Below are 27,979 nucleotides of genomic sequence, written 5' to 3' on the forward strand. Positions count from 1 at the left end.
TAAGCAACATTAAAACTCTAGAAAGAGCAGCAGACAATATCCCTTTTATATATGGAGGAAACTATAAAATTGAAGACAGAAATGGTGAAAAGTGGTCATTTTGGAGAGCAGAACAACCGGTGAGGGAAGGTGACACATGGCTTTCTTCATTTCAGTGATTTTTTTCTAGAGTGACCTTTATTTTGATTAAAATATTTTAAAATATTAGTGACAAAACATTAAAAAGCCATACTGTTATTAGGGAATGTGTATCCTAGCTCAGTTGGGTAAATCAGCACAGATATGTATGTAACGACTGCTTCTGCTAAGCAAATGCTTGAGGGACAGAATAAAATAAGGTGACAATTTCTAACACATACACAAAACAAACATGCTTGTTACTAACATGAAGAAATGCCATAAGCATAATCATAATATTAGTCTGTGCAGGTAAATACTTTATGAATTATTTTATGAACTCTTTTAATAATTTAATATCTTAATTTGAATTTAAGATATTATATTTTAATACACACCTGTACATCTGTTTGCACACACAACTTAAAATATAATGTTTTTTGGAAAATATATAATATAAACATTTAATAATTAAACATGAGTAGGAATGTAAAATAATAAAGCTAAGTGCTACTATATATTTAATATAAATATAATAAATAGCTAAGTGATGACTTACAAGATGTTGATTGTGAAACAATTATTGGATGACCAGCATATTTCCCATTGTGATAAAAAACCTGAATTTCAGTAATAAAAGAGAAAATAGTTTTCTAGTGTAAATTTATGAATCACAATATAACACATACATATTTGTCATACATTGTTGTTTATTTTCATAAAAAATATACTGGTTAACTTTAATTTAAAGTTGAAACTTCAAGATTATGTCAATACTTTATTATCAAAATGTTTTAAAGAACATATTTACCAGTGAAAAAGATATAAAGAAATCTTAGCCCATTTAGCAATAATAATAATACTAATAGTTATAATCAGCAAGAATAAGTGAAAATGAAGGAATAAAATCCAACACATCAAAATGTTCATCATTTAAAGTTGATTCCCTATTAATAGGCTAACATCTTCACATTTCTTTCAAAAGGAAATTCTGCTGTATACTCTTTAGAAGAGTTATACATAAAACGTACAAAAAAGTTTTTAAGGCTAAGTGGAAACAATATAATGTAAGAATCACAGTATTTATATTCAAGTGATATTTAGTTCAGAAGGGTTAAAATGATCAAGATTGATGATACAGGGTAAACTTTACAGTGTAGACATAAGTAGTTCAAAATATTGAACACAATAAAGCAAAACAATTTAGATATACAAGGAAACAGCATGGAGCAGGAAAGCATTAAGAATCTTCAGCAAAAAAACAGCTGAAGCAAAAATAGATCTAAAGAGTATTAATAGAAGAGATTAATAATAAATCTGAAAAATATATATCTAAGCTTTTACCCCATGGAGGGTATATAATATCCTCAGTACTCACAGAGTATTCATAAATATTTATCACACACTGAGCTGTAAAAATTACTGTAGATTCCAAAGGGCAGAAATTGTAAAGGACAATTATCCTTTTAAACTAATAATTAATTGCAATAAAAAATTCAGGAACCATAAATGTAGAAAAGTCTCTTTAAAAAAAAAAGGTAAATTAAAAATTCTTCCAAATTACAATTATATACTCTTTAGAAATTATCAATAAGAACAGTCTACTTTAAAAATCCACTCATTAAATTTTATGTCAGTCATTGAGAAATTAGTAATAAGTAATATAGACATGGGATAGAGTCAAAATTTTTCCAAAGAACAATCCGTAGCTTTATTTATTTATTTATTTTTAGCTAATAAAAAGGAAAAGGAGAAAGAAATAAATGGTCAAAAATCACTTTCAATGCCCAAACTACCAGAATATCAAAATAAACCTACAATAAAAGAAAGTAATACATTAACAATTATAAAAACAACTGTATTAATTTATTAACCAGAGATTACAATGATGAATAAATCTAAAATGATTGCTCCCTCATGAAGGTATAAATGTAGCAGTGGATTCTGAAATAAACATAAAAACAAGTTATGGGAACTTCAGTGAAGAAAACAAGAGGCAGCCTTTTGAAGAGTGAGGAAGAGAAAGGATAATAATTGTCTCCTAATTTGAATTTTGAGATTGCATTTTAATACGTTTACCTATATTTTTCCAGAATAGCTTATCATCATTGACAAATAGGAGAAGAAAATTCTAGAAAGAGAGGAATGTTCAGTAAAGTGCCTAAAAGAGAGTAAAACCTGAGCGTTTGGAGAAAAGAAAAGGAAGCCAGTGTGCCTGGAGCTTCCTGGGTACTGAGGGAGGTGAAGTGAAATGTACGATAATAGGTAATAACAAAGTATTTCTTTTATTCCGACTCTTCTTTGGGAAAATATAAGTGGCACACTCACTCAAAAAGGATAACTACTTGAAAAGAACAGTAATATCGAAAGATAACGTAAATGATTCTCAAAGAATCCCTCTGTGTTAAAGGGACTAAAACACATTTTTTGGTGAACAAATAATTCCTGTATTATTTAAAGTTATAAAACACAGAACAGGAAAATGTCTCCAACCTGTTTTATCAGGTTAGCATAACCTTCATACAAAAATGTGAAAAGAATGATGCGTGTCCCCACCTATGCCAGCGTCGCCTTTACCCACTTATTAAATGACCTCATTTATGAATGCCTATTCATAAAAGCTTAATAAAATATTAAGCTGTTGAGCTCAATAATACTTTAAAGGAATAATACACAATGACAGAGCAGGGTTTTTATCTTGGAATGTGACACTGGTTCAACATTAGAAAACCTATCACTATAATTCAGCATATACACCAATCACACCATAGCATCACAACCATGGCAGACCCAACATAGTACCATAAAACACATTTGATAAAGCCAAACCTACGTTTCTGGTTAAAAACAAAACAAGAAAGCTTATATATACCTAAACACTTCTTTAAGTGATAAGAATGTGAAGCAGATTGTCAACATGACATTAAGCAGTCAACTGTGGAAATTCCCATTAAACCAAAAATAAAAGTGAGAGATTTGACTGAATAAAAATAAAAGGGGAAATTGTGTATGAGTTAAAGTGCTATAAAGAAAATTAAAAGGCAAACTATACACTGAAAACAAATTTGCAAGTCATAGGACGAAGAGTTTAATACTATTAATAGCCAAGAAGCATTCCCAAAGAAAACTAGACAAAGGAGCAGGAAGGATGTTACTACAAGACAAATAACAAAATGATATTTCTCCTCAACAGTAAGTAAAGAAAATCCATAAAAACAAAAAGAGATGCCAGTACAGTATTCCACCCACTAAATATCAAAGGAAAAGGGGATACGCAGTGTTGGTGAGATTCTCCAGAGCAGTTATTTCACACACTGCCATGGGAACAGCAATTTGGTAACTTCCACAGGGAAAAGAAAAAGTATCATAAAAAATCTCAAAATACATGTCAATTCCTTTTGACCCAATACATTCATTTCCGGGAATTTATTCAGACAGAAATGATAAAAGACATATTCAAAGATGTTGTTATTTCCCAGTAAGAGTGTTTGCTGACTGTTGTCAAAACAGGCATAGTTAGTAGAAGGTGATAAAGCCGTAAGATAGAATCTTACGCAAACATGAAAAACTAGTAGCGGAATATTTAACATGGAAAAACGTTCGCGATACAGTGACTTATGAAACATGCGGTTTATCAAACGGTGTGCTCATATTAAGGAATTTGTGAGATCATGGAAAATCTACCTCTGTCTCTCCCTCTAGTTCCTGGCACAGAGCTCCCAAAACCCTTGTGTCTCCTAACTGATAAGAGCGCTAGGAACATTTTTGTCTTTGGTCTTTGACCCTGATTCCTGACACAGAGCTGCAGAAAACCTTGTAACTTCCAGGGCGACAGTCTTTTACTCTATTGAGCTGATTCTGGGTGGGTTCCTGGATGGCTCCCACACGAGGGCTGGTCACTGGAAAGACCAAGCCATGATTAGTCTCGGAAGTTTCAGCCCCTCCCCTCCCCCAGTCTCTTGAGAAGGAGAAGGGCTGAAAATGGAGTTAATGATTTATCATGCCTATGTGATGAAGCCTCCATAAAATCCCAGAAGTACTGGGGTCAGAGAACTTCCAGGCTGGGGAACACACTCACACCTAGAGGGTGATACACTCCCAACTCCACGGGGACAGAGGCTCCTGCACTTGGGACCCTCCCAGACCCCACCCTACGTATCTCTTCATCTGGCTGTTCACCTGTATCCTTTCTCAAAACCTTTAATAAACTGGTAAATGATGTAAGTGTTTGCCTGAGTCCTGTGAGCTGCTTTAGTGAATTAATCAAACCAAAGGACGTGGGTCATGGGAACCCCTGATTTGCAGACAAATCGCGCTACAAAGTGGTGGGGACTTCCTACTTGTCATTGTCTTCTGACATAGGGTGGGACCAATCTCGTGGGACTGAGCCCCTCACCTGTGGAATCTGATGCTACCTCTGGGTACATGGTGTCGAAATTGAATGGATACCCAGCTGGTGTCACAGATACTTGCTTGATGCGGGGAAAAACGTTCACACATTTGGTGACCAGAAGTGTCAGAAGTGAAGTGTTTCAGGTGTCCAGTTTTCTTTGGAAATGCTTCCCTGTGTTTCTTATAGTGAAGAACACACAGGAGATAGAATGAACTGAGGTTTTTCCCTACAGCAGGAGGAAAAGACTGAGTTTTCCCATTTTAGAAGTATACACACAGAATATGATCAGTAGACAGCGAGCTTATGGGTGAGCTTTTTAACTCTCTGTGTACACTGCTATTTCCTTACATTTATTTCTGCTATTTTTTAATCTCAATGTACCTGAAAAAATGTTTGTAATTTAAAAAGTCACATTAGTGGGCTTCCCTGGTGGTGCAGTGAGAAAGAGTCCACCTTCCAGGGACACGGGTTTGAGCCCTGGTCCGGGAAGATCCCACATGCCACGGAGCAGCTAGGCCCGTGCGCCACAACAACTGAGCCCGTGTGCCACAACTACTGAAGCCCATGTGCCCAGAACCCGTGCTCCACAACAAGAGAAGCCACCGCAATGAGAAGCCCGTGCACCACAGCGAAGAGTAGCCGCTGCTTGCCGCAACTAGAGAAAGCCCGTGCACAGCAACGAAGACCCAATGCATCCAAAAATAAAATAAATAAAAAATAAAGTATTAAAATTTTTTTAAAAGTCACAGTAGTAAAGATAAATAGCCTAGATGAATAAAAGTTGTGGCAAAGGAATAATCTACTGTGCATGAAACGTTGTGCTTCTTGACACGGGAGCAATAATTTAGCTATAAGTAAATCACGTTAAAGGTCAAAAATAATCCAACAAAATATGTGTTGTAAACAACTGTATTATGTACTAGAGATGAAAAGTTTGGAGTCAAACTTTTACACTTTTAAAGTGTGATTCCGTTAGACATCAGAGCTTTGTGAGCACTGGTGTTAGTATTATTTAAATACTGCAGAATAATCACTATAATGTATATCAGTAATGTATGATTATGGAAATTGTAATCTTACCTGAAATGTATATTCTGTTGAATATTGAAGACCTTCTACCAAGAATGTGCACTTTTCTTGTTGTGATTCTTTTACAGTCGAGTGATTTCCAATACTGACTATCAAATGGTACGTCCCTGTCTTGGGGCCATTAAAGTCGTCAGGAGGTTTACAGTTCACATTCATACTATTATCTGTCTTCCTTGAAACACGTAAGTCCTTGACCTTGCTTGGATCTACCAAAATGAAGAAATATTTTATTTTTAATCATTTGGTAAACGCGTATTTAAATTACTGGACAATATATGTGTACAGTATAAACTGTTTTAAGTGCTTATTTGGGTGTTACAGATGGGGAAGTTAGGATAGAACATACATAAAAAGCTATAACAAAACATCTGAAAATAAATTACACATTCATTTGATGAATATTAGCATGTAAGTTGTACTTGAAACTATGAGATTTTTTTGCAATTCCCCCAAAGAGAGTGTGTAGAAATAGAAAATAGAGAACAAAGGAGTGGAGGGGCAGGGAGGGGAAACCCCGAAGGCCTACGAACAGTCCAGGTCCTCCTTTTGGAAATGCTTACATGACCCTGGTGATACCTGGCTGGATTCTTCAGCAGCAATGAATCATCTTTGTTTCTGTGATAGCACAGACTTTCAGGAAAATAACAAAAGCATAACGCTTGAGGACCTGGACTTTTGAAACCAAAACTTAAATGACATTAAGAGCATTTTACATCCGGCCCTGAAGAGGACAATTTTTTTGTGTGAGCCTGGTGCCAGGTAGGGTTTCTGGAGCCATAGCTGTTGCCTTACACAGGGGTATTTCTTCTGCCCTGACCTCATGGAGTTCACATTCACCCCAGAGACAGATCTAGCTTTGGACCTGGAATCTATGGAGCCATCCCACGGGGGGGCAAGAGCCAAATGAATGTAAAATGTGACATAAAATAAAATAGTATGTAGTTCATTGTAATGGAGAAGAAAATGCTGACAAAATATTGTTTCATGAGGTCATGCAAGCAGTGGATGCTTTGTGAGTGAGGCGTTCTTGGGTGTCTGATGGCAGTCGATATTTCTAGAGAATAAAGAAAACAATAGATAACGCATTTTTATCTAAGTTGGTTAGATACTTAATTGCCTGAAATCTTATAAATTGTACCTGTTCATATGCCCTTAGGCTTCATTCTTACAATTCTATGATTATACCTGAAGGATACAGAGAAAACCCAGGATGAGAGTTTATAAATTGTTGTGTTTTAAATTATTATAAACCCTAGATGTTAACAAATGTGCCAGGTCAGTGTGTTTCTCGAATGAAGCATTAAGGTGGACATGTTGTTTTAACGGTTTAGACTTTGCTGTTCATAGAAAAAAGCGTTAAAGCTTATAACTTACATGTTGCTTTTGTTTCAGCTACACATTTCACATCAGTTCCATTCCGTTTCACTCTTCCATTGACAGAGGCATGTAATGTTATCTCATACCTTGTAAAAGGTTTCAAATATTCCAAATTAATTGTATTTGTGGTTTTATTCAGAGTGTGGCATCTTTCTTCTCAGGGGAAAAAATGGAAACTTTTAGTAAGTCATCAAAATTTAAGATTAGCACATATTTAATTTAGTGTCTACAGTAAATCATTCCAAGCTGACTCCAAACTGAGTGATTGAGAAATGAAAAATCCTTGGTGCTCAGAAATACATACAATTATCAGCAAATGCATTGAACAACTGTGATTACTATAAACTCAAATATTCAAAAATGATGGTTTCATATAATTAATTTGGTACATAACATATTTAATAAGTTCAAGCATATTGTTTACCTATGATCTCTTTTCTTTCTGAGAAAACACAGCTCATGGTGGATATTATGAAAGTCTTCTTTCCAATACATTGGCAACCCCTTTTCTGATACTTAACCTCCAAACTTTGAACTTTGGTATGAGCCACTGTTATAGACTTCAGATACAAAATCCATTTGATCACCAGTAACTAAGTATCCTCTGCCCTATTCATCTGAGCACTACAGTAATTCATGGGAGCTGAAACAGTGAAGGACAGCTTCACATTGGCAGTAGAACCTGAGCTTATCATTGAAAGATGAGTGAGGCTGGGTAGGTGTAAGGGAGGAAATAAAATTTTACAAAGGAAAGAAGGAGCATTTTTAGTTTAGGCACAAACCCGACTAGGATAGCAGACTCTGGCTGGGTGGGAACGTGGGAGGTGGGACCTTGCTTACAGAGATGAGTTAGCACTTGTTAAGTTGAAAAATCACTAACCACTAACTATTTCTGAGTAGCCAAATGCCACCAAGAAAGACAGGTTAAAAGAAGGTTAGAGAGGAAGCATGTTACAGTGATAATAATAATAATACCGGTAGTTATAAAAACAATGAACAGACGATGCTGTGTTCCAAGCATGTCTTGAAGTGGTCTATGTGAATTAATTCACCATCACCACAACCCTATAGGTTGGCACTGTTGATGTCATCTGATTTTACAGATGAGAAAACTAAGCCACAGAGATATTAGCAATCTGTCCATGATCTCACAGGAAAGGAACAACAGAGTCAGGATGAAACCCAGACACTGAGGTCCCAGAGGCCATGCTTTACCCTTCACTGCCGTGCATATTTTCTGGGGTAGAAGAGGGGGACAAGGGTCTGCAATGGGGCCAAGCTTTTTCCTCCTCTTGGACACTTTAATTCTCTGGTCTAGGTGGACATGCCAATGGACTTGCAGAAACAGTGTAAGGGAAGATTTAGCATGTGCTAATTTCTTGTCTCAGTTACTTATCCATGACATGGAGATTACAGTAATATCTCTACCTCACCATGGGATGCTAAACAGTAAGTGAGATAAAGTGTCTGTTCTAGCCTGGTTAAATGTCTATTTTCTCAGAAATCCCTAAATCTGAGTTAGTTGATTTAATACCCGCCAGCTCAGCTACCCTGTCCCCAGTGAGAATTATCTTTGAGGACAGGAAAGGTGTGAGTTCTAGAGAGGGGCAAGTGGCACCCCCTTATATGCTGTCTGGCTGTCGGGACAAGTATCAGCTTCTAACTCAGCTACAATCCAAATGTCAGGATGTCGTTCTCAAGGTCCATCTGGCTTCCATTCAGTGACCTAATTTTGTATGATTGTAGATGTAATCTCACAACCATTCTGCATCAAAATGAGTTCATTTATGTTGTTCTGTGATGCTTTCATCTTAGCCAGCTTGATAAAATCAAATTGTTGATTTAATTTTGAACAACACATTTTTTTCCAAAAGACATTGCTGTTTGGGGAATCAAAGTGTTCAGTGCTTAGAAAGATGGTTTGGAATGTTCATTTCCAGTTGCCAAGGGTTTCAAGCTTTGGTTGAAAGGTCAACATATTTTACACGAGCCTCTCTGCCTCCATGTGGGATACCTTTCCTCAGGACCCTGAGGTCAGAAGCACTAGTCGAATGGCACAGGTAAAGACTTTATTAGACTTAGTGATGAAATTTAGTTTTCCTTAGGGCGACAGGGATACATCTAGTTTCAAGTCATGCCTGTTGCACTGGAAATGGCTAGATAGATACTGGCTTCATCACTTGTCACCTCTTTGCTTTTTAGCAAATACCTCAGGAAATCCATTAACAACTTCCCAGTTTAAACTGCTCTAAAGTATCTTCTTGAACACCATGCAAAGTAGTATAAACTCGTTGATCCCCAAAGCGTTTTGCACTGCTACCTCCCAAAATAAGAGGTAATTTTTCTCTTATGTTGTTTAAGCAAAAAGGCAATAAACAAAATCATTTCCAATAACAGCGCTGTGATGTGGAAGGGTGCACACTGGTTTCAATAACTTTTGAGAAATAGTCCTTTGAATGCAACAATGACTCAGGGTCTCTTCCCTATTACCGAGGAAACTTCATTGTCACTTGGCACTTTAAGTTAATACATAATACTACAGATGCACAAGGTGTCTGATGCTCAAACATGAACTTACAGTAGTGAAAAAAGCACAGTCCAAGCTGTTGAATTTGAGCATTGATTTTAAGTTCTGTGATCCTCAGGGAATTGTATGAACTCTGAACATATCCATGTATCTCTCCTCTCAGAGTCATTGTTGAAACATTTAACAAAATCTTAAAAAGCTATAAAAACACCCCACAAGCAGATAAAACTAAATAAATGTCAGTTACATTTTTCTACCTCTTTCAGTCTACAGCTTTCAGAGTTGCTGCGATGATTAAATGAGGAAATAACAAAAGGAATTTAATACCTAATTAAAAGTAATATAAATTGCCATAGGAGTTCACTGACTTTCTTCCCGTGGATTTTTAATAGTGGTTTTATTTGAAATAATGAGAGTAGTTAAAAGAATTGTTCTAACAATGCTATACTCCGATCATCTCTCTTTGACTTAGATAATACAGAAGAGGATCTCATGTCCCGTGCTCCTGATGAACCAGAAGACAAGACAGAGCATGCTCCTCTTCCCAGCAGTGGAGTATGATAGCAACAAGAGACAGAGAACTGGGGATGAGCTGTTTCCAAAGGGCCCTTTGAGCAGAGTCAGTGCATGAGCCACAGTGGAGACTGGGTTCAGTTAGTTACCAACCAACTTTTGGAGAGGACACACAGAGCCAGATGTTGCCTACCTGCCCCTTCCCTCCCCACCCATTCTGTTCAAGTGTTATATTTGGAGAGTCATAAATTTGGGTAGCACTGAATAAGAAGGAGCTGTACTCATTGCAAAAATCAAACAAAAACTCATCTGACTGCAATAACTAACACATTACATCCTTCTAAGCCTAATTATTCAAATACAGGTTTTTTAAATAGTATAGAATACAAAGAAGCAATAAATATTGCTCCATAAATTTCCACCATATATTCTGGCATACAAAATACTCCATAGTAGAGAGAGAATATAGAAAGTAAGGAATACAGAAAGAGAGAGTGAGAAGAAATTTCAGAAAAAAGAGAAAACAAAACAATGTGCTCACACAGAAACCAAGCAAAGAAAGTTTGTAGGAGAGGTGTCCAGCGAGGCAGACTGTACTCCTGTAATATGTCAGATTACAGATTGTCTTCCTGTAATTTCCATTTTTCATCTTCCTGTAAGTTCCATTTTTCCTTTCTCATAGACATAACTTTTCGAATTACCATAACCTCAAATACATTGCCTTTATTTCTTCTCCATAGAATTTGAGTCCTCTTATGCTAATTTGAAAACTACATGTGTATTGAACTTTGCTGTAGTAGTTTGATTATTAAGATTCAAACAACAAGCAAAAACAATATGCTATCAAAATATAAAATAACACACTGGAGATAAGTGGCTTTCTACTTTTCAAAATTTGAAAATTTATGTCTGGTTCCTACGCACCAAACAAAGAGATGGAATTCTGTGAGATGTCCAACTCAATACTACTTTAAGCTGCAGGTAAAGGATTGACAAGTGGGCTATTCCGTGTGCTGAATCTGTTCTGAGGTGGTCCACAGTCCCCACTGTTTTCTACAAGTATTTTAGATACTTCACATCATCCAGGAGATGTCTGGTCTCTTAAATAGTGTCTCATTTGGAGGGACTAGGCCAATGGTTGAACTAGTCATAGCACATTTTTTGGGCTGTCTTTATTTCTGCACAAGTTCTGCAGAAGTTAGCTAATGCTAACTAGAACTATGTTCCAAGATTCCACCTGCCATCAAACTCTGTAGCTAAGTGGGCATATGTTCATTTTTGTTCACCCAATTTTTTGTGTGTATCAGCTGGGGCACATTTTGGAAGTTGTTGTTTGTAGTCCAGAATGATGAATTTTTGGAAGACAGATATGAGTATTATCTTCCAGAGATTTTCTTTCTCTAAGCTTTGGAGTGTAACAGTTAGAACTAAGAAGATCAAGAACGAGAAATGAGTATTGGGGGATACTCTGAGATTTAGTCATTTCAGAGGCTAGGGAGCCTGTAGTGAGTGGAGGTAGTTCTAAAACCAAGGCGTACAGGATGCTCATCACGGTTGTAATGTAGAGAGCTCCGTGGCTCACTAGCTCCATCCATATGTGGAGTGCGCTTTCCAATTTTTGATTTATCTTTCCTGATATGGAATTAAATTCTATAAAAGTTACCTGAAGGATTCCGATAACAAAGAGTGAACGTATGAAAAAATTTTTTCGGTGGTTCCCAGGTAACCCATCCTTTATGTGCACTGAAGTTAGAACAAGTCATATTCTGAGGGATTCCTGGAACTGTTGAAAGAATAAGAATATAAAATGTAAGAAACAAGACATGGAGAAAACGTTCTTCATATTATCAGCATGCATTATTAATAGCCATATTTTGATTAATTATGAATTGATGATGAAAGTAAAAGAAAGATATCTGGTCTTGTTAAATTTGATATGGTCATGTAACAGAGTGTCACTCCAGGGTGACATTCTGGAGCCTAAATGTTCCACTGACTTGACGAGATCTGAAAACCCCTCTTCCTCTCATTTATATTATTGTCCAGCTATCTTGGGATGTCTAGATTTCCCTATGCTGGAAATCTCTCACTGGTGGGGCTGATAAAATTAACAGTCAGTACTGGAGTAACACTTGTCATCACTTCCAGTAACTAGTCATCAGAACTTGAGGTGAAGAATGTAATAAATGCTTAAATCAAAACTACAAGGTATAATTTATATGAAAACCTGCCCGTTTGGGGTATAGTTGGATGGGTTTTGACAAATATATGCATCGATATAACCACCATCGCAATCAGATATAAAACATTTCTATCCAACCTTGGAAGTTCTTCTGTGCCCCCTCCCAGTCCACCCAGTTCCCTTGCCCACCCCCAAACACCCTCTGTACTGCCTTCTATTACTATAGATTAAATTAATCTTTTCTTTCATTTCATATAGATAAAATCAAACGGTGGGTACATTTTTACGTCCAGCATATTGCACTTAACAGAATGTTCTGGAGATTCATTCATATTCATTCATTCACACTGTATGTGTCAGTAGTTAGTCCTTTTTATTTGTGAGTAGTATTCCATTCTAAGGATAGACCACATTTCATCTATTCATTCAACTGTTGATGGACATCTGGGTTGTTTCCAGGCTTTTGGCTACTATGAGTGAATCTACTATGGATATTTGTGCAGAAGCCTTTCTGTGGAAAGGACATGTCCTTTCTTCTTTGGTAAATACCTGGAGTGAAAGTGCTGAGTTATTACTTTACCTTCTCACCAATAGTATTGTCAGCCTTTTTCATTTTAGCCATTTTAGTTGGTGTGTGATGGCATCAACATCTGTTTGTTGTTTTAAGTTGCATTTCCCAGTTGACTAATGATATTGGGAAAATTTTTATGTGCTTATTGACCATTTGTGTATCTTTTCCTGTGAAGCATATGATCAAAATTCTTGTCCATTTTTAATTGGGTTACTTGATGTCTTATTTTGTATTTGGAAGAATTCTCTATATATTCTCCCAAAACTCTCTGTTGAAAAAATTAATTGTGGATATTTTTTCACAATGTATGAATTGTGAAAAAATTTTATTTCCTTAGTGACTTTATTCAAAGAGCAAGAATGTTTAATTTTTATGAAGTTTGATTTCTAAATGTTTTTCTTTTATGATTCTTGCTTTTTGTGTCCATCTAAGGAACCATTGCTTAAGCTAAACTAGCAAAGATTTTTCTAATGTCTTTGTCTAGACATTTTATAGTTTTAGATTTAGTGTTTAGCTCTGCAATCCATTTTGAGTTAATCTTTGTGTTTGTTGAGAGATAAAGGCTGATGTATTTATTTTTTCTATAGGGATAACTAAAAAAAAATCTAACAATGAAATAAATATCCAAATAAATAAATAACCAAAAAAAAATCCTTCCCTCCACTGAATTGCCTTTGCACTTTTATAAACAATAAAATATTATTTTTCCTGGGATTTCTATTTTGTCACAGTGATTTATAAAGACTGTACTAATTTTAGTATTTGTATCCAAAAAACATTAAATTTTTGCTAGTTACATGAAGACATAGTATTTCTGTAGGTTCATTTATTTTCTAATGGCTTTGAGTTGTTTGGGGGGCTACTGGAGACATGGATTTAGGAAGCTGCCTTACTCTCAGCTAGCTATCCCTTCCACATGAAATTCAGAATCACTTTAGTATGTTCTGTCAAAAGTCCTGTAATATTATAATTAATAAACAACTTCAGCAATGAGACAGATTTCAGGATCAATACAGAAAAGCCCATTGTATGTCCACACACTGACAATGAACAATCTGAAAATGGAATTAAGAAAACACCACCATTATAAGCAGGAATAAATTTAAACCTAGGAGTGAATTTAACAAAAGAACTATAAGACTTGCACACTGAGAACTACAAAACATTCTCCAAGAAAATTAAAGAATACCTAAATTAATGGAAAGACACTCCATATTCATGGACCAGAAAACTAACATTGTTAGGATGGCAACACTTCAAATAGATCTACAGATTTAACTCAACCTCTGTCAGAATCCTGGCTGGCTTCTTTGTAGAAATTGACAAGTTGATCTCAAAATTCATATGGAATTTCAAGGGACCTCAAATATCCCAAACAATCTTGAAGAAGAACAAAGTTGAAGGACTCACACTTTCTGATTTCAAAACTTACACAAAGCAATACTAACCAACAGTGTGGTACTGGCATTAGATGTATAGATTAATGGAATGGAAGAGTCCAGAAATAAGCCCATCACTATTGTTAATTAATTTTGGCAAGGATGTAAAGAACATTCAATGGGAAAAGAATAGTTTTTTCACTAAATTGTGCTAGGACATCAAAATAATGAAATTGGACCCTTACCTCAAATCATAAATGAATATTAACTCAAGTGGATTAATAGAGCTAATTTTTAGACTTAAAACTAAAATATTCTTAGAAGAAAACATAGGCATAACTCTGCATAACCTTGGATTTGGCAATGAAATTTTAGTTGTGACATCAAGAACATGAGTAACAAAGGTAAAATTTAATAAATTGGACCTCATCAAAATTAAAAACTTATAAGCTTCAAAAGCTATCAACAAATTAAAATGACAACCCAGAGAACTGGAGAAGATATTTGCAAGTCATATATCTGAATTGTGTCTAGAATATATAAAGAACTGTTACAACTCAGTGAAAAATCACCCAACTTTTAAGAATGGGCAAATCGTGATAAAAGATATACAAATGGCAAATAAACAGCTGAAGCTATGCTCAAGATCATTAGTCATTAATTCAAATCACAATGAGATACCACTTCACACCCACTGGAATGGCTAAAATAAAAAAGACAATAAGTGTTGGTGAAGATGTGAAGAAATAAGAACACATACGTTGTTGGTGGGAATGTAAAATGATGCAGCTACTTTGGAAAACTGATTGGCAGTTCTTCAAAATGTAAAACATAAAGTTGCCATATAACCCCCAAATTCCAATCCTAGGTATAAACACAAGAGAAACGAAGACATATATCTACACAAAACTTGTACACAAATGTTCATAGCAGCATTATCCATAATAGTCAAAAAGTGGAAACAGCTTCAATGTCACTCAACTGATAAAGGGACAAACAAAACAAGGTACATTCATAAAACGGAATATTATTAGACAATAAAAAAACGGAAGTATTGATACGTTACAACATGGATGCACCCTGAAAACAGTACACCAAGTGAAAGAAGCCAGACACAAAAGACAACATATTTTATGAAATGTCCAGATTAGGCAAATCCATCAAAGCAGAAAGTAAATTGATAATTGCCTAGATATGGGAGCCGGAGGGAAATGGGGAGTGACTGTTAAAATATACCAGCTTTTTGCTGTTGCTTGTTTTTTTGTAGGTTTTATTTTATTTTATTTTTTTTGGTGTGAAGAAAATGTTTTAAAGTTGATTCAGATGATGATTTACAACTCTAAATATATTAAAAACCACTGACTTCTATACTTTACATGGGTGAATCATACAGTAGGTGAACGAACAAAAGTTTGTGGGTTTGTTTTTTTTTAAGAATGTGGCTTCTTTGGCAATAGTCTTGAAAAATTTCCCCTGTTGCCTGAATAAAATGACATGTAAAATGGTTAAATTGCTATTTTCAAAGGCTGCAGGATTCCTGCATTACTGGAACAAACTCAATAATGGTGGGTTTTTTTAAGACCTTACTTTTTTACAACATTTTTGAATTCACAGCAAAATTGAGGAGAAGGCACAGAGATATGCACAGCATCCCCTCTTACCAACATCCTCCACTTGAGTGGTACTTATGTTACAATTTATGAACCTACACTGACACATCATTATCACCTGAGTCCATAGTTTACATTAGGGTTCACTCGATGTTGTACATTCGATGGATTTGGACTAATATATTACATGACATGTATCCATTATTATGGTATCATACAGAGTACTTTCACTGACCTAAAATCCTCTGTGTTCTGCCTATTTATCCTTCCCTCCCTCCCTTACAACTCTTGGCAACCACTGATCTCTTTATTGTCTCCACAGTTTTGCCTTTTCCAGAATATCATATAGTGAAACCATATGGTATGTAGCCTTTTCAGACTGGCTTTGTTCACTTAGTGATGTGCATTTAAGGTTCCTCTATGTCTTTATAGCTCATTTCTTTTTAGTGCTAAATAATATTCCATTGTCTGGATGGACCACAGTTTATTTACCATTCACCTCCTGAAGTACATCTTGGTTGCTTCCAAGTTTGGGCAATGATGAATAAAGCTGCTATAAACATCCATGTGCAGGTTTTTATGTGGTCATGAGTTTTCATCTCCTTTGAGTAAATACCAAGGAGTGTGATGGTTGGATTGCATTGTAAGATGATGTTTAGTTTTATAGAAACCCTCAAAATCTCTTCCAAAGTGACTGTACCATTTTGCATTCCTACCATCAATGAATAAGAATTCCTGTTGCCCCCCATCCTTGCCGACATTTGGTATTGTCAGTGTTCTAGATTCTGCCCATTCTAAAGGCGTGCAGTGATATCTCATTGTTATTTTAATTTCCCCAATTACATGTGACGTGGAGCATCTTCTCATAGGCTTATTTGCCATCCATAGAACTTCTTCTGTAATTACATATTTTATAATGTACTAAAGGATCCACTTTGCTAACAGTTCATTTACTATTTACTATCTATGTTCATAGGAGAGACTGGCCTATAGTTGCCTCAGCTCTGCCCAAGTTTGGTATCCACATAACAGTAACCCTAGTTTATCCCCCACCCTAACAATAATCAAAATTAGTAGATAGATTTCCATGATTTCTACACTGTGGAACACTTTGAATAGGATAGGAACTAACTGTAAACTTACCTTTCTGGTTTTTCTTTTTTAAAGGGCAGGTGAGGTAAGCAGACAACGAGTGTGAAGAGATTAGAGAGGTATTAGACTATTATTTTATATACAACTCCAATTTTCTAATTCTTCCTAGGCAAATGTCCATAATTCCTATGTTCTAGAAAATTATCCATTTTATCTAACTTTTCATATTGGATGCAAGTTTCTTTATAATCTGTAAAATTTCTACTGTATTTTTAATTTCCTTTTTATAATGCATGGGGGAAGGTTGTTTTGCTAGAGGTCTAACTATTGTATTATTCTTTTCAAAACCAAGCCTTTAAATTGGTTAGTAAATTCCTGAAATTTTTGTTTGTTCCTTCTTTCAATAATCTGTACTCTAAACTTTGTTATTTTCTGCTTTCTCTGCTTTTGTTTTCTGGTTCTTTTCCAAGCACTCTCCAATGATTTTCATTCAATAGAGAGCAAAGTGATAAAAGTTCCCATAGGGCTTCCCTGGTGGCGCAGTGGTTGAGAGTCCGCCTGCCGATGCAGGTGACACGGGTTCGTGCCCCGGTCCGGGAAGATACCACATGTCACGGAGCGGCTGGGACCGTGAGCCATGGCCGCTGAGCCTGCGCGTCCGGAGCCTGTTGCTCCGCAATGCGAGAGGCCACAGCAGTGAGAGGCCCGCGTACCACAAAAAAAAAAAAAAAAAAGTTTCCGTAAAATGTCACTTGATCTTACTTAAGGCTACAAATTCCTCCCCGCAAATATGTCTTTACTTTACTCAAGTCTGAATATCTTTGTTCCCAAAGGTAAATTTAAGCCATCTATATTTAGTGACTTTTGATACTTTGACATGTTTCTGCTATTTTACCTATTGTTTCCTACTTAGTAGTCTCTCTCTCCCTCCCTTCCTGCCACGTTTTTCTTCTTCCTTCCCTTCCCCCTCCCCCCTTTCTTCTTCTTCTCCTTCTCCCTCTCTCCCTCTCTCTCTCTCACAATCTCTCTCCCTCTTCTTCCTCCTTCTTTTCCCTTCTTTCTCCTTTTCCTCCTTTAACATGAAGAATTTTTTTTTTATTCCATAACTTTCTTCTACTGCTGATAGGAAAAGCCATCTATTTATCTGTCTTTCACGTTTTAGTGGTTACTCAGAAGTTGTCTTATGCACAATTAACATAGTTTCCTAGCAGATTCTAAATTTAACTGGAATGTCTTTACTTCTACTACAGCGGTCCCCAGCCTTTTGGAACCAGAGACAAGTTTCGTGGGAGACAATTTTTCCACGGACTGGGGTTGGGGGGTTGGTTCAGGCAGTGATGGGAGCAATGGGGAGAGGCAGATGCAGCTTCACTTGCTCACCGGATGCTCACCTCCTGCTGTGCAGCCTGGTTCCTAACAGGCCGAGGACCAGTACCCGGGGGTTGGGGACCCCTGTTCCACTAAATACAACTGAAATGTTAGCACTTTTCACTTCCTTCTCCCCTCCATCTTCCAAATGCTATTACTTTCCAGTTGTTATTAGTTATGATAGTCTGGTTATTATTTATATTGCTGACATTTTAGTAATAACAATTGTTATTTTGCCATCAACACTTAGCTTTACCATTGCGTTTTATTAGCTTCTTAAAGTGAGCTTCTGTGCTCATTTTACTCCTATCAGCGGCAGGATTTGATAGAGGGGGCAAAAGATGCAGGACACACCAAGAAGAGAATGCTGCTACAGGAAGAAAGGGGAAATAAAATGGAAAACACGTGAACAAGCATTTCACTTACCTCACAGTTTTGTTTCCACCCCGACCTCACAACAGCCTACAGTTTGCAAACAACTTGATGAAGGTTTGGAGTCGCTGTCATTTATTTCTAAATTCTTACTTTAAAACGGACACAAAGCCATTTTCTGAAACCCTTTCTCCAAATCCATAACATCTTTTTCTGTGATTCTCAACGAATCATAAGAATATAAAAAGGAAAGAAATTTAACATATAAATGTAAGTGATATACTCACCTCCAAAATCTGTTTTAATAGTTGTTTTTTGGCTAGTAAGAATCTTGTTATTATAAGATACTTCTGAACTACAAGTATAATTACTTTGGGGCTGAAGGTTGAACTTTTCAAATCTGCCACTTTCATTATATGGAGAAAGGCCATCTAAAAGAAATGAGTATTGCATATGAGTATATGAATACAATATATCACACTTAAATTTCATTTCAGTTTTATATCTATAATTAATATCTATTAGATTGAAAACCTATGCAAATGGTCAAAACAATAAGTAAAAGGACCTGCTATCAGCTATAATGCTGCATGATTTTGCTACACTCAATTTTAAAGAAAACATTAAGACGTAGAACTGAATTTGAGAGTGTCTCTAATTTAGCTGATAAAATGAGGCCTTAGTTCATTGTTCTCTGTTCAGAAATTGAGATTGCACTTGACATAGCCTTTACCTCAAAGATATCTTGTTTAATCATCAGTCTGTCATATGTTTGTCCTTGCTTTCCTCACCCTGCTCGTGTCCGAGCTGAGCACCTTCCCCGTAACATGATGATTATAAGCAGTATCATACTCCATCCTTCGTGTGAGAGTCTGTGTGTCTTTGTTTGTCTGTCTTGCCAAATATGGCCTAGCAGATAGCTTTATGCCAAGGGGGGAGATTTCATCCCAATAAATTCAAATGAAAATAAATTAAAAGTTATTAAATCATTAAAAAGAAATGCTATCTCAATTATTCCCCCTTCCCTGAACTCAAATTCATATTCCTAGAAGCACTTACTATTCTTTCTCTACTTTCATTTTATCTAAGTCTTCTTGTAGTTGTTTATAAATGTTGTTGATGGAGGGCTGACAAAGAAAACTCTTGGAATCATGTGAAATTATGGTTGTTTTCCCTTTCATTCTAACAGTATGTGTACCATAATTTTTCATAACTCTCTTCTCTGATAATATTTTCAACAATACCTCGTGTATAGCAGTTGCCATGAAAATTCTTATGAATTAACTGATATTGCTATTTCAAACATTATTTTTCAGGTGGAGTGTTTGTCTATTTTGTGAATTTGAGTTGTATAGAGAATACAATGATTTGATTCCAAACATATCATGGACTATGCGTGTGTGTGTGAGAGAGAGAGAGAAAGAGAGAGAGTGAAAAAGAGAGAATGGAAGAAGGAAGGAAGGAAGAAGAAAGGAAGGAAGGATTAGAGAATATCTAGAAAAACATCCCACTATAGGAAAAAAACTCCTCTGATCAATGTTAAATTCTTACCACATTTAAATTTATATGTTATATTCTTTTTATCACAAGTAAAATTTTTACTGATTTCCCAACGTAAACAAAGAGAAGTATTTGCCTTTTCAGGTTCTACACACTCATTCAGCTGAAAATGTTTACGATCTGTTAAGAAAAAGATACAAAAATAGATGATTAATATTTCATAATGTGTGCCTTATGCTCAATTACAGTCATTGAAATTATATTCATGATACAGAATCTGGCAAGAATTTAGATTACTTTTGAAAAAAGTCTAATAACTCTCAGGGTGTTGAATTTCTTGATTCTTTAGTTTATTCTTTTTTTAACATCACACATATTGGTAGCATTTCACTTAGAATTTATGCTACTTTAAAAAAATGGAACCCAAGGAAACATCTAGATAAAATTGCATTTTTTGCACATTTTAAAAGATACTCCATTTTGTTTTCTTATTTGTATCTTCAATTTTTCGTTTACTCTTTGATTTTTTTCATTGCATGATCATTACACAGAGCATGGGGGCTTCACTCTGGGCAATGTATTGTTTTAAATTGTCATTTTCTGTTTTTAATTCATCATTTATTCCAGTAACATTTAGAGAAAAATGAATAAGTTAAATGGCATTTTTCAAAAACATCAGCTATTTAACCTATTTAAATGTTAATAAGTCAATCAATGATCTTGAATTATTAAAAGATGTGAGAGATTCAACAAACTTACATAGTCCCTGAATCCCTTTTAGAAAATGCATTTTGTGAAGGTAGCTTCTCTGAAGTCAGCTTGGTACCTTAGTCTCCTCTTTCCCAGCAGTAGCTTAGGTACTAAAACCATCTTGATCACCTTAACATGACTATAACGCTCCCCTTTTTTTTTTTTTTTTTTTTGGTGAAAGTACTTTAGTTCTTTCCACAAACATCAAACCTTTGACTTTGTGTTATTCCCCCAAGATATTCTAGACACACTTGTATTTAAAAGGATTTATATATATATATATATATATATATATATATATATATATATATATATATATATATACACACACACACACACACACATATATAATGACTTGAATTCAGTAGCAGAGAAAAAAGAAGGCTTGTGAATAACCACTCAGTGGGATAAATTAGATCCAATCGACATGAAGCACTCTGTAAAAGAGGTGTAAGGAGGCAGGTAAGGCTTCTCTGAGGTTACCATTTTCACTGGGTCTGGAGAGCAGAAGTCCACACACTGGCCTCCTGCCGCCATCTTTCCCTCAGCCCTGTTCCCCTGCCTACTAACTCCTGTGACCAGTAGGACACATCACACACAAAACTGCAGTGTTGCTGTAAATGCACGAACAGAAATCAACGGATATTTACCTGGTGGTACCTCTAATAAATATTTAAATGGAGGGTAACATGAAGGATGTGTTATATTGATATTCTTCTTTTCACATTCCTTTAGGCCATGGAGCTGCCCTTCAGACATAAAAGGGTTACCGTTCTCTTCACTAAGTGTTGCATTATATGTTTCACTCTCATTGTTATAAACGTAGTGCACAGAGATAACTGCATATTTGTCTTCTGAAAGAAAATAAAATAGTGAAGCTTATCTTTTATTTTTCAGAATGAATAAACCTCTATTAAATACAAACTCCTTAATGTATAGTTTTAAAAATATCCAATCTCCAACAAAATAACCCCAGGAACATAAAAAAGAGAAGGGACAGATCAGTGCCTCCAAGTTATTCTTTCGTGATTCCCTTTTCATCACTGTCGCATCAAAGACCTCAGCTGGTGAGTTTGTATTTGGATGATAATTGGATTAATGTCTGTCTTCCTAACGGGACTGTAAATTCCATGAGAGAAAAATCCCATCAATTTTGACCATCGCCATAAATCCAGATCCTTGTGTAAAATCTGTCATCAGAAAGGGCTCAGAAATGGTTGAATTACACAGAAATGAACAACGCATCTGACAAATTTCTTCTTCTTGCTCTATCATTTCCCTTGCTTTCCAAAGTGTAGTATTTGATTATCTCTTTCTCTCGATACGGGGAACATTAATTACTTAGGGAGCAGAGGCCTCGTTATTCCTCTACTTGTGTAAAATTATTGATAACAACTCCTCCTAAGCACTTTCTCTGAGTGTCATCTCACACTCTTCCCTTTATGTAAACAGACTCCATTGACTTGTACAAATATCTTTTCAACACACATTCACTTATTCACTCATTTTTAGTACCAAAAAATTATGAAGGCTTTATTTTGCTTAAGACACTGTCCCAAGCACTAGGAATACAAATGATCCACTTTTGGAACTATAGAATCTAACGTGCAGACAGGCACAGGCATGAACTACAGAAAACACCAAAATAAGATGATGCACAAAATAATACAGGGGTAAAGAGGCAGAGAAGTCTGTTCAGATTGCAGGACCAGGAGGGGTCCTCCAGAGAGGTGAGTCAGTTTGCATTTAAAATATGAGCGGGACATAGAAAAATTGTTGGGGGAGGGAGGTGGCGGATGAGGATGCATTCCAAGTGTAGAGGAAGAAGAACAGGGGTGAACACAGGGGCAGGAAGAAACATGTTTTAAGAAACTGAGCACTTCCACGTTACTTAAGTGAAAAGTGTAAGGAGGCAACAGTGCAAGAAGAACCTGGTCATCCAGATTATATTCATTAATCAAACATACAAAGGCTGATGTCTGCACTAAATATACGGAGAGCCACTGAAGGTCGGGATTCCAGCGGTGAGATTTAGAAACACGTGGAGGGATGAGCCCTGGCCACGAAGAAGGACTCTGCTTCCACTGAGAACAGAGGAAGAAAATGGGAAAAGGATGGATACAAACTGTTCTCAAGCATCTGCTTTGAGCCTAACCCTGGCGAGACAGAGAGACTTTTTCTTCTTGGTGAGCCTTGAAGGTATTATTCACATTTCATATTTATCATTACACAGAATCCTCTCCCAACTGCTAAACAACCTTGCTATCATCCCACTTTACAAATACGCAAATTGAGTTTAAGTGGCACCACCAAGGATGTTTTGCTAGTAATTATCAATCGTAATCCTCAAAACTAGGTCTGACTGTGACATCAAAGCTTCTTGCCCTGAAGGACCCTGGCTCTTAATAGTTGGCGCTAATCGTTGGTGAGAAATTAGAGCCAGTGAGTTTAGCCTGCTGGGGGGTCTTGAAAGCTTGTAACAAAGAAGGAAATCATTAAAGTGATATATGTTGCCTCTAGGTAGACAAACTTACCACATGATGGCTTATGTGTAGTATTAGGATCTGTAATAGAAAAGAAAGAAAATGCAAATTATTAAAATTGCATTTTAGAATATCTCTGCTCTAGTCATTCTGAGGAAGGGTGGTTTACAATGTTTCGTCTTCATAAATTATAGAATCTACCGAGTTAGGTTTAACAGATAATGCAGAGTTTGCAGTGCCTGTTCCCATGTTTGGATCTCAAAACTTCAAAGGTTGTAAACCAACAAGCTAGTTCTATAAAACGTTTTCATAAATTCACCCAATAAACACAACTGTGATAGTACAATATTAAGACTTTGGGGCACACATCTGATTATGTAATGGTGATGTGGTTGACTATTTACGCAGCCAGAAATATTTTAAAAGTCTTCCTCCCCTTGATTAATCTCAAAATAGGTTTATATAATTATAATCCCTAGAAAGTTCAGTTTACTCCTTTGTTTATTAAAAAAAAATCAGAAAATAGGCAAGGGCTGCTTCATTGTCTGGTTTAACTTTTGTAAGCTCTTTGCCCATATACTAAATCCAGGGTAACACATCGTTCCGTCCACCAACTGAGAACTATCTTGTGTGAGCATATGTATTTAACTGAAGAATTGGATGGAAATGGGGTTTGTGGAAGCTAATAGATCTCTGCTAATCTGGTCTTTGAGATGGAGAACTTGCAGGGAGAATAGTGTCCTGGCGGGCTCTGAATGGCTGACCCATTGCAGACTCTACCACTTCCTGGACGTTCGTTCCCTGCATGGAGCCCCCCACCTCCATCTCCACATCCCACGTGTGTGTCTGGGGCTCTGCGATCACTCCTCTGCCACTGACCTCTTGGAACAGAGAGCTCCACTGAGAGAATTGTTCTTTTTCATACCAACACCGAAACCCACTCTTAGAAGTCCTAGTATAGCTGGTCATTTCTATGAGTTTTCATAGAGTACACAACTCTTGGGGGATGCTACGACAATGATGTTAGAGGTTATCACAGTAACACCGGCCCTGATCTCATCGGCTGTTGCACTGCAGAAACTGATCTGTGTTTTGGACCAACTGCCCTTCCACAGCCCTCAGGATTAGAACACTCAATTGAACTTCTCGAAGAAAGAGCCCAGGGTGGAGTCAACGGAAGACCCTTCAATGAGCATGTCCAAAGCACATGGTGGTGGTGTGACTGCATGACTGGGGGTCAGGATGTCACCTGTTGTTGTGAGATCAGTTGTAGAGATAATACCTTTTGCAGAGGTCGGAGAGGATGGTGTAGTGGACGCATTGAACTTATCTGCAAGGAAATGAACAGAGGGTCACGATTAATGAGTTTGTCATATCGAGGGTCGAGGGGAAAACTCTTTAGCAAAGATGATTTCTTAACTGAATCTTTGCTAGAGGCTTCCTCCTCGTTTGAATTGACACTTGCTTGTTTTTAAAATAAGAAAGTGAGTCAAAGATTTGTCTACACGTGGCCGTTTAAGATGACTAAGAGTGCAAACAATTGGAACTAGACATTGTATACGTTGAGAAGAAACTATTCATTCCTTAGTATAATTCTGACGTGTGCAGTCTCCCTCAAACTACCTCTCATCCTGTTACAGCTATCCTTATTTTAATTACTAACAAGGATACCCGTTACCCTTTTGTACTATTCAGTTCATACCAGACTTTTTACATATTCCGTCTTCCTATCAATCCTATGAAATGAGTATTATTATACCCATTTTTACAGAAAGAAAAATTGACACACAGAAACTCTAAGTAACTTGTCCTAAAGTCAACTAGAAAGTTGAAGAGGCTGTATTTGATCTCAGGGCTATAGGACATTAAAGTTTGTTATCTTTCTTCTTCACCATGAACTTTTATAATATAAATAATAAAATTAAATATGCCCATAGAAAGCTTACTGGTAAGGTTTTTTTTTTTTCTCCTAATTTAGTATCACTGTGTGAAAATTTGTAAAACAGCAAACCCACAGTCATATCTGGTGTGAAATAAAAGAGCCGCATGACAGTTTTCAAGTTTCCATTTCATCATCCAGAACCTAAAACACCTAGAGCATCACGGTCAAACCTGAGGCATTGTCTTGGGTGGTCGAGTTGGAGATGTGTGCAGGTGAGGCAGCGGGACTGCTGTGTGCAGGGCTGACAGTGGTTACTGGTGGGAAAGTTGTGTCTGCAGGCAAGCTGCTCGGTGCAGTCCTCTCTCCTGGAGCCCCTGTAATCACAAAGGCCATCAGCCTTCCTGCCCTGCAAGGGCAGAGGCCACACAGCCCACAGAGGCATGTTTATTAATAGAGGCTAAGGCCAGGGCTTCCCTAGTGGTGCAGGGGTTAAGAACCTGCCTGCCAAGGCAGGGGGCACGGGTTTGAACCCTGGTCCAGGAAGATCCCACATGCCACGGAGCAACGAAGCCCATGCACCACAACTACTGAGCCTGCACTCTAGAGCCCATGAGCTACAACTACTGAGCCCACATGCCACAACTACTGAAGCCCATGCACCACAACTACTGAGCCTGTGCTCTAGAGCCCGTGAGCCACAACTACTGAGGCCACATGCCACAACAACTGAGCCCACGTGCCACAACTACTGAGCCCACGTGCCACAACTACTGAAGCCCACGCACCTAGAGCCTGAGCTCCGCAACAGGAGAAGCCACTGCAATGAGAAGCCCACGCACCGCAACGAAGTGTAGCCCCCCGTTCGCTAGCAACTAGAGAAAGCCCGCGCTCAGCAACGAAGACCCAAGGTAGCCAAAAATAAATTTAAAAAAAATCACTTTAGAAGCTAAGGCCGGGCAGTAAACACTCAAGCACTCCTGCTACCTCATAACCTACGCGTCTACAAAATGGGATGAAAAATAACACGGCTTATGGGAGAGATGAGTTTAAAGGTAGACACCTCAGAACCTATGCAGCTTTGGCATCACAGCACACATTTTAAAAGTATCTGGGACCTCGGGAGAAAGCCTGGACTGCCCAGGGAGGCCAAGCCTCCTGGCGGGGGGCTGCCTTAAGCAATACTGAAAATGCACAGAGTGGGTGCCGCTGGCTGGCGCAGGGACCACAGAGATGGACGTGAGCTCTGAGGGCAAAAGGCTGCTGCGGTGAGGTTACCACAAGAGGAACTGCCGCCCGCCCCTGCCAAGTGCCGTGGGTGAGGTGCACCTCTCTGGGGAGGGATCCCTGGGTGCAGGTGCTTCCTTCCGATTTTCTGAAAATAGAGCTGAAGGGTATCCCGCCTGTGCAGTTGCTGAACTGGGGGGATTGTTTTCCTTCCAGCTGAAGGTCACCATACTACCTTCACTATGGAGGCTCCCCTTGCCAGGAAAAAGCAAACTGGTTCAGAGCCCAGGGATTTCCCATTATATTGACAGCATCCCCTTCGTTTCCAATTACAGATGAGCTAGTGGGTATAGAACCAAGGGTTGTCGCCGATAAAAGCCCACACTGTATTCGGTTAGGACTTTTCATGGTCAAGGTTCAAAGCACCCACCGCATGTCACATCTTTCCTCCCACGCACAGACACCACACCCAGAATCACAGCACAAGGGAGCAACGTGTATTCACTGGGTGCCAACTAGACGCCTAGCACTATGCTAGTGGTCCTGGCAGAAGCAAAAGAAATAGGGCTAGCTCCTAGTTGAGCTTTGTGTGGTTATTTCACTGTCACGATCCCTGGGGTCACCGGTTCAAGGGTATGAAGTGGGTCCTGCATCTGCAGTCAGATGCTCAGTGTTTCAGCCGAGTGACACACGCATGCGCATCCCCCAGATGGCTCTAACGCGAGCCCTCAGGCACCCTCCAGTCACACACATCCATGCCACTAGGACCGAACATGCATCTGCTAAATTTTCAGTTTGGGTTCTCAGCTCAGTCTTCAAATACCACTGAACCCCAAATTTAGCTAAACCGCGGAACAGGACGAATAGCTTAAACATCAGTTCTTCAGGTTGGGATCCTCAGCGGAAGCCTCCCACAGAACCAGGAGAAGAGGAGAAGATGCATTTTTTTAATCCTTTGAAAAAAAATGGTAGGCACACAACTGGCCCTCTGCAAATTTTGAAATCAGCTAGGCTTGGCTTTAGCCTTCCTCCACACCTTTTTCTACTCCTCGCTTCACTAGCTCATTCTCTCTGCCCCTCCCCAAGGTCCCTGGTCCTCATGCCATTCTGAGGTCTCCCACCCTCACCCTCTGCACATCCCTGACCTTCCCTCTTCATAGGAAAACTACGTTCCCTGGTTTAGTTATCTCAGCGATGGCTTAGGAATGGCAATTACAATTTGAATGAGGTTAATTAATCCTAATAGATGTTTAATTAGTGGAATTAACCACTGGGAGAGGAAGAAGTCCTTGATGGGGCAAAGCAGACTAAATTGTGTGACGACCAGCCTCCCAGGTCAACCCTCCTTAGCTTTTTCCCACATCCTTCCCATCCACAACTTCTGTGGATTTGCTAAAAGCTCCAGATCTTTTTACTGCTGTTCCCATGGCAGCCAGAGTGAGTGAAATGGGGCAGGGAGACAAGGGCAGCTCTTTCCCCAGCTGTTTATGCTTCTTGGATTGCCTGTCATGATTTTGATGCCGAAGGAGCAGTTTTAATACTTCAAAATA

General features: G+C 37.7%; 1 protein-coding gene across 1 annotated transcript in view; it reads right to left on the bottom strand.

The window, feature by feature from the left end:
- Positions 1 to 27,979, bottom strand: part of PTPRC (protein tyrosine phosphatase receptor type C) — a 123,094-nt gene that overhangs the window by 33,244 nt on the left and 61,871 nt on the right. Inside the window, exons 5-14 of the mRNA XM_082857633.1 lie at positions 25,436 to 25,579; positions 24,606 to 24,653; positions 23,375 to 23,404; positions 21,491 to 21,694; positions 20,142 to 20,270; positions 18,878 to 19,021; positions 11,680 to 11,799; positions 6,974 to 7,132; positions 5,591 to 5,805; positions 677 to 737 (exon numbers count right to left, since the gene is read on the bottom strand). Coding sequence (XP_082713759.1) covers positions 677 to 737; positions 5,591 to 5,805; positions 6,974 to 7,132; positions 11,680 to 11,799; positions 18,878 to 19,021; positions 20,142 to 20,270; positions 21,491 to 21,694; positions 23,375 to 23,404; positions 24,606 to 24,653; positions 25,436 to 25,579 — 1,254 coding nt within the window. The remainder of the gene's footprint in view (positions 1 to 676; positions 738 to 5,590; positions 5,806 to 6,973; positions 7,133 to 11,679; positions 11,800 to 18,877; positions 19,022 to 20,141; positions 20,271 to 21,490; positions 21,695 to 23,374; positions 23,405 to 24,605; positions 24,654 to 25,435; positions 25,580 to 27,979) is intronic.

The sequence above is a fragment of the Leucopleurus acutus genome (genome assembly GCF_964270905.1).
Source record: "Leucopleurus acutus genome assembly, chromosome: 2".
Taxonomy (NCBI): domain Eukaryota; kingdom Metazoa; phylum Chordata; class Mammalia; order Artiodactyla; family Delphinidae; genus Leucopleurus; species Leucopleurus acutus.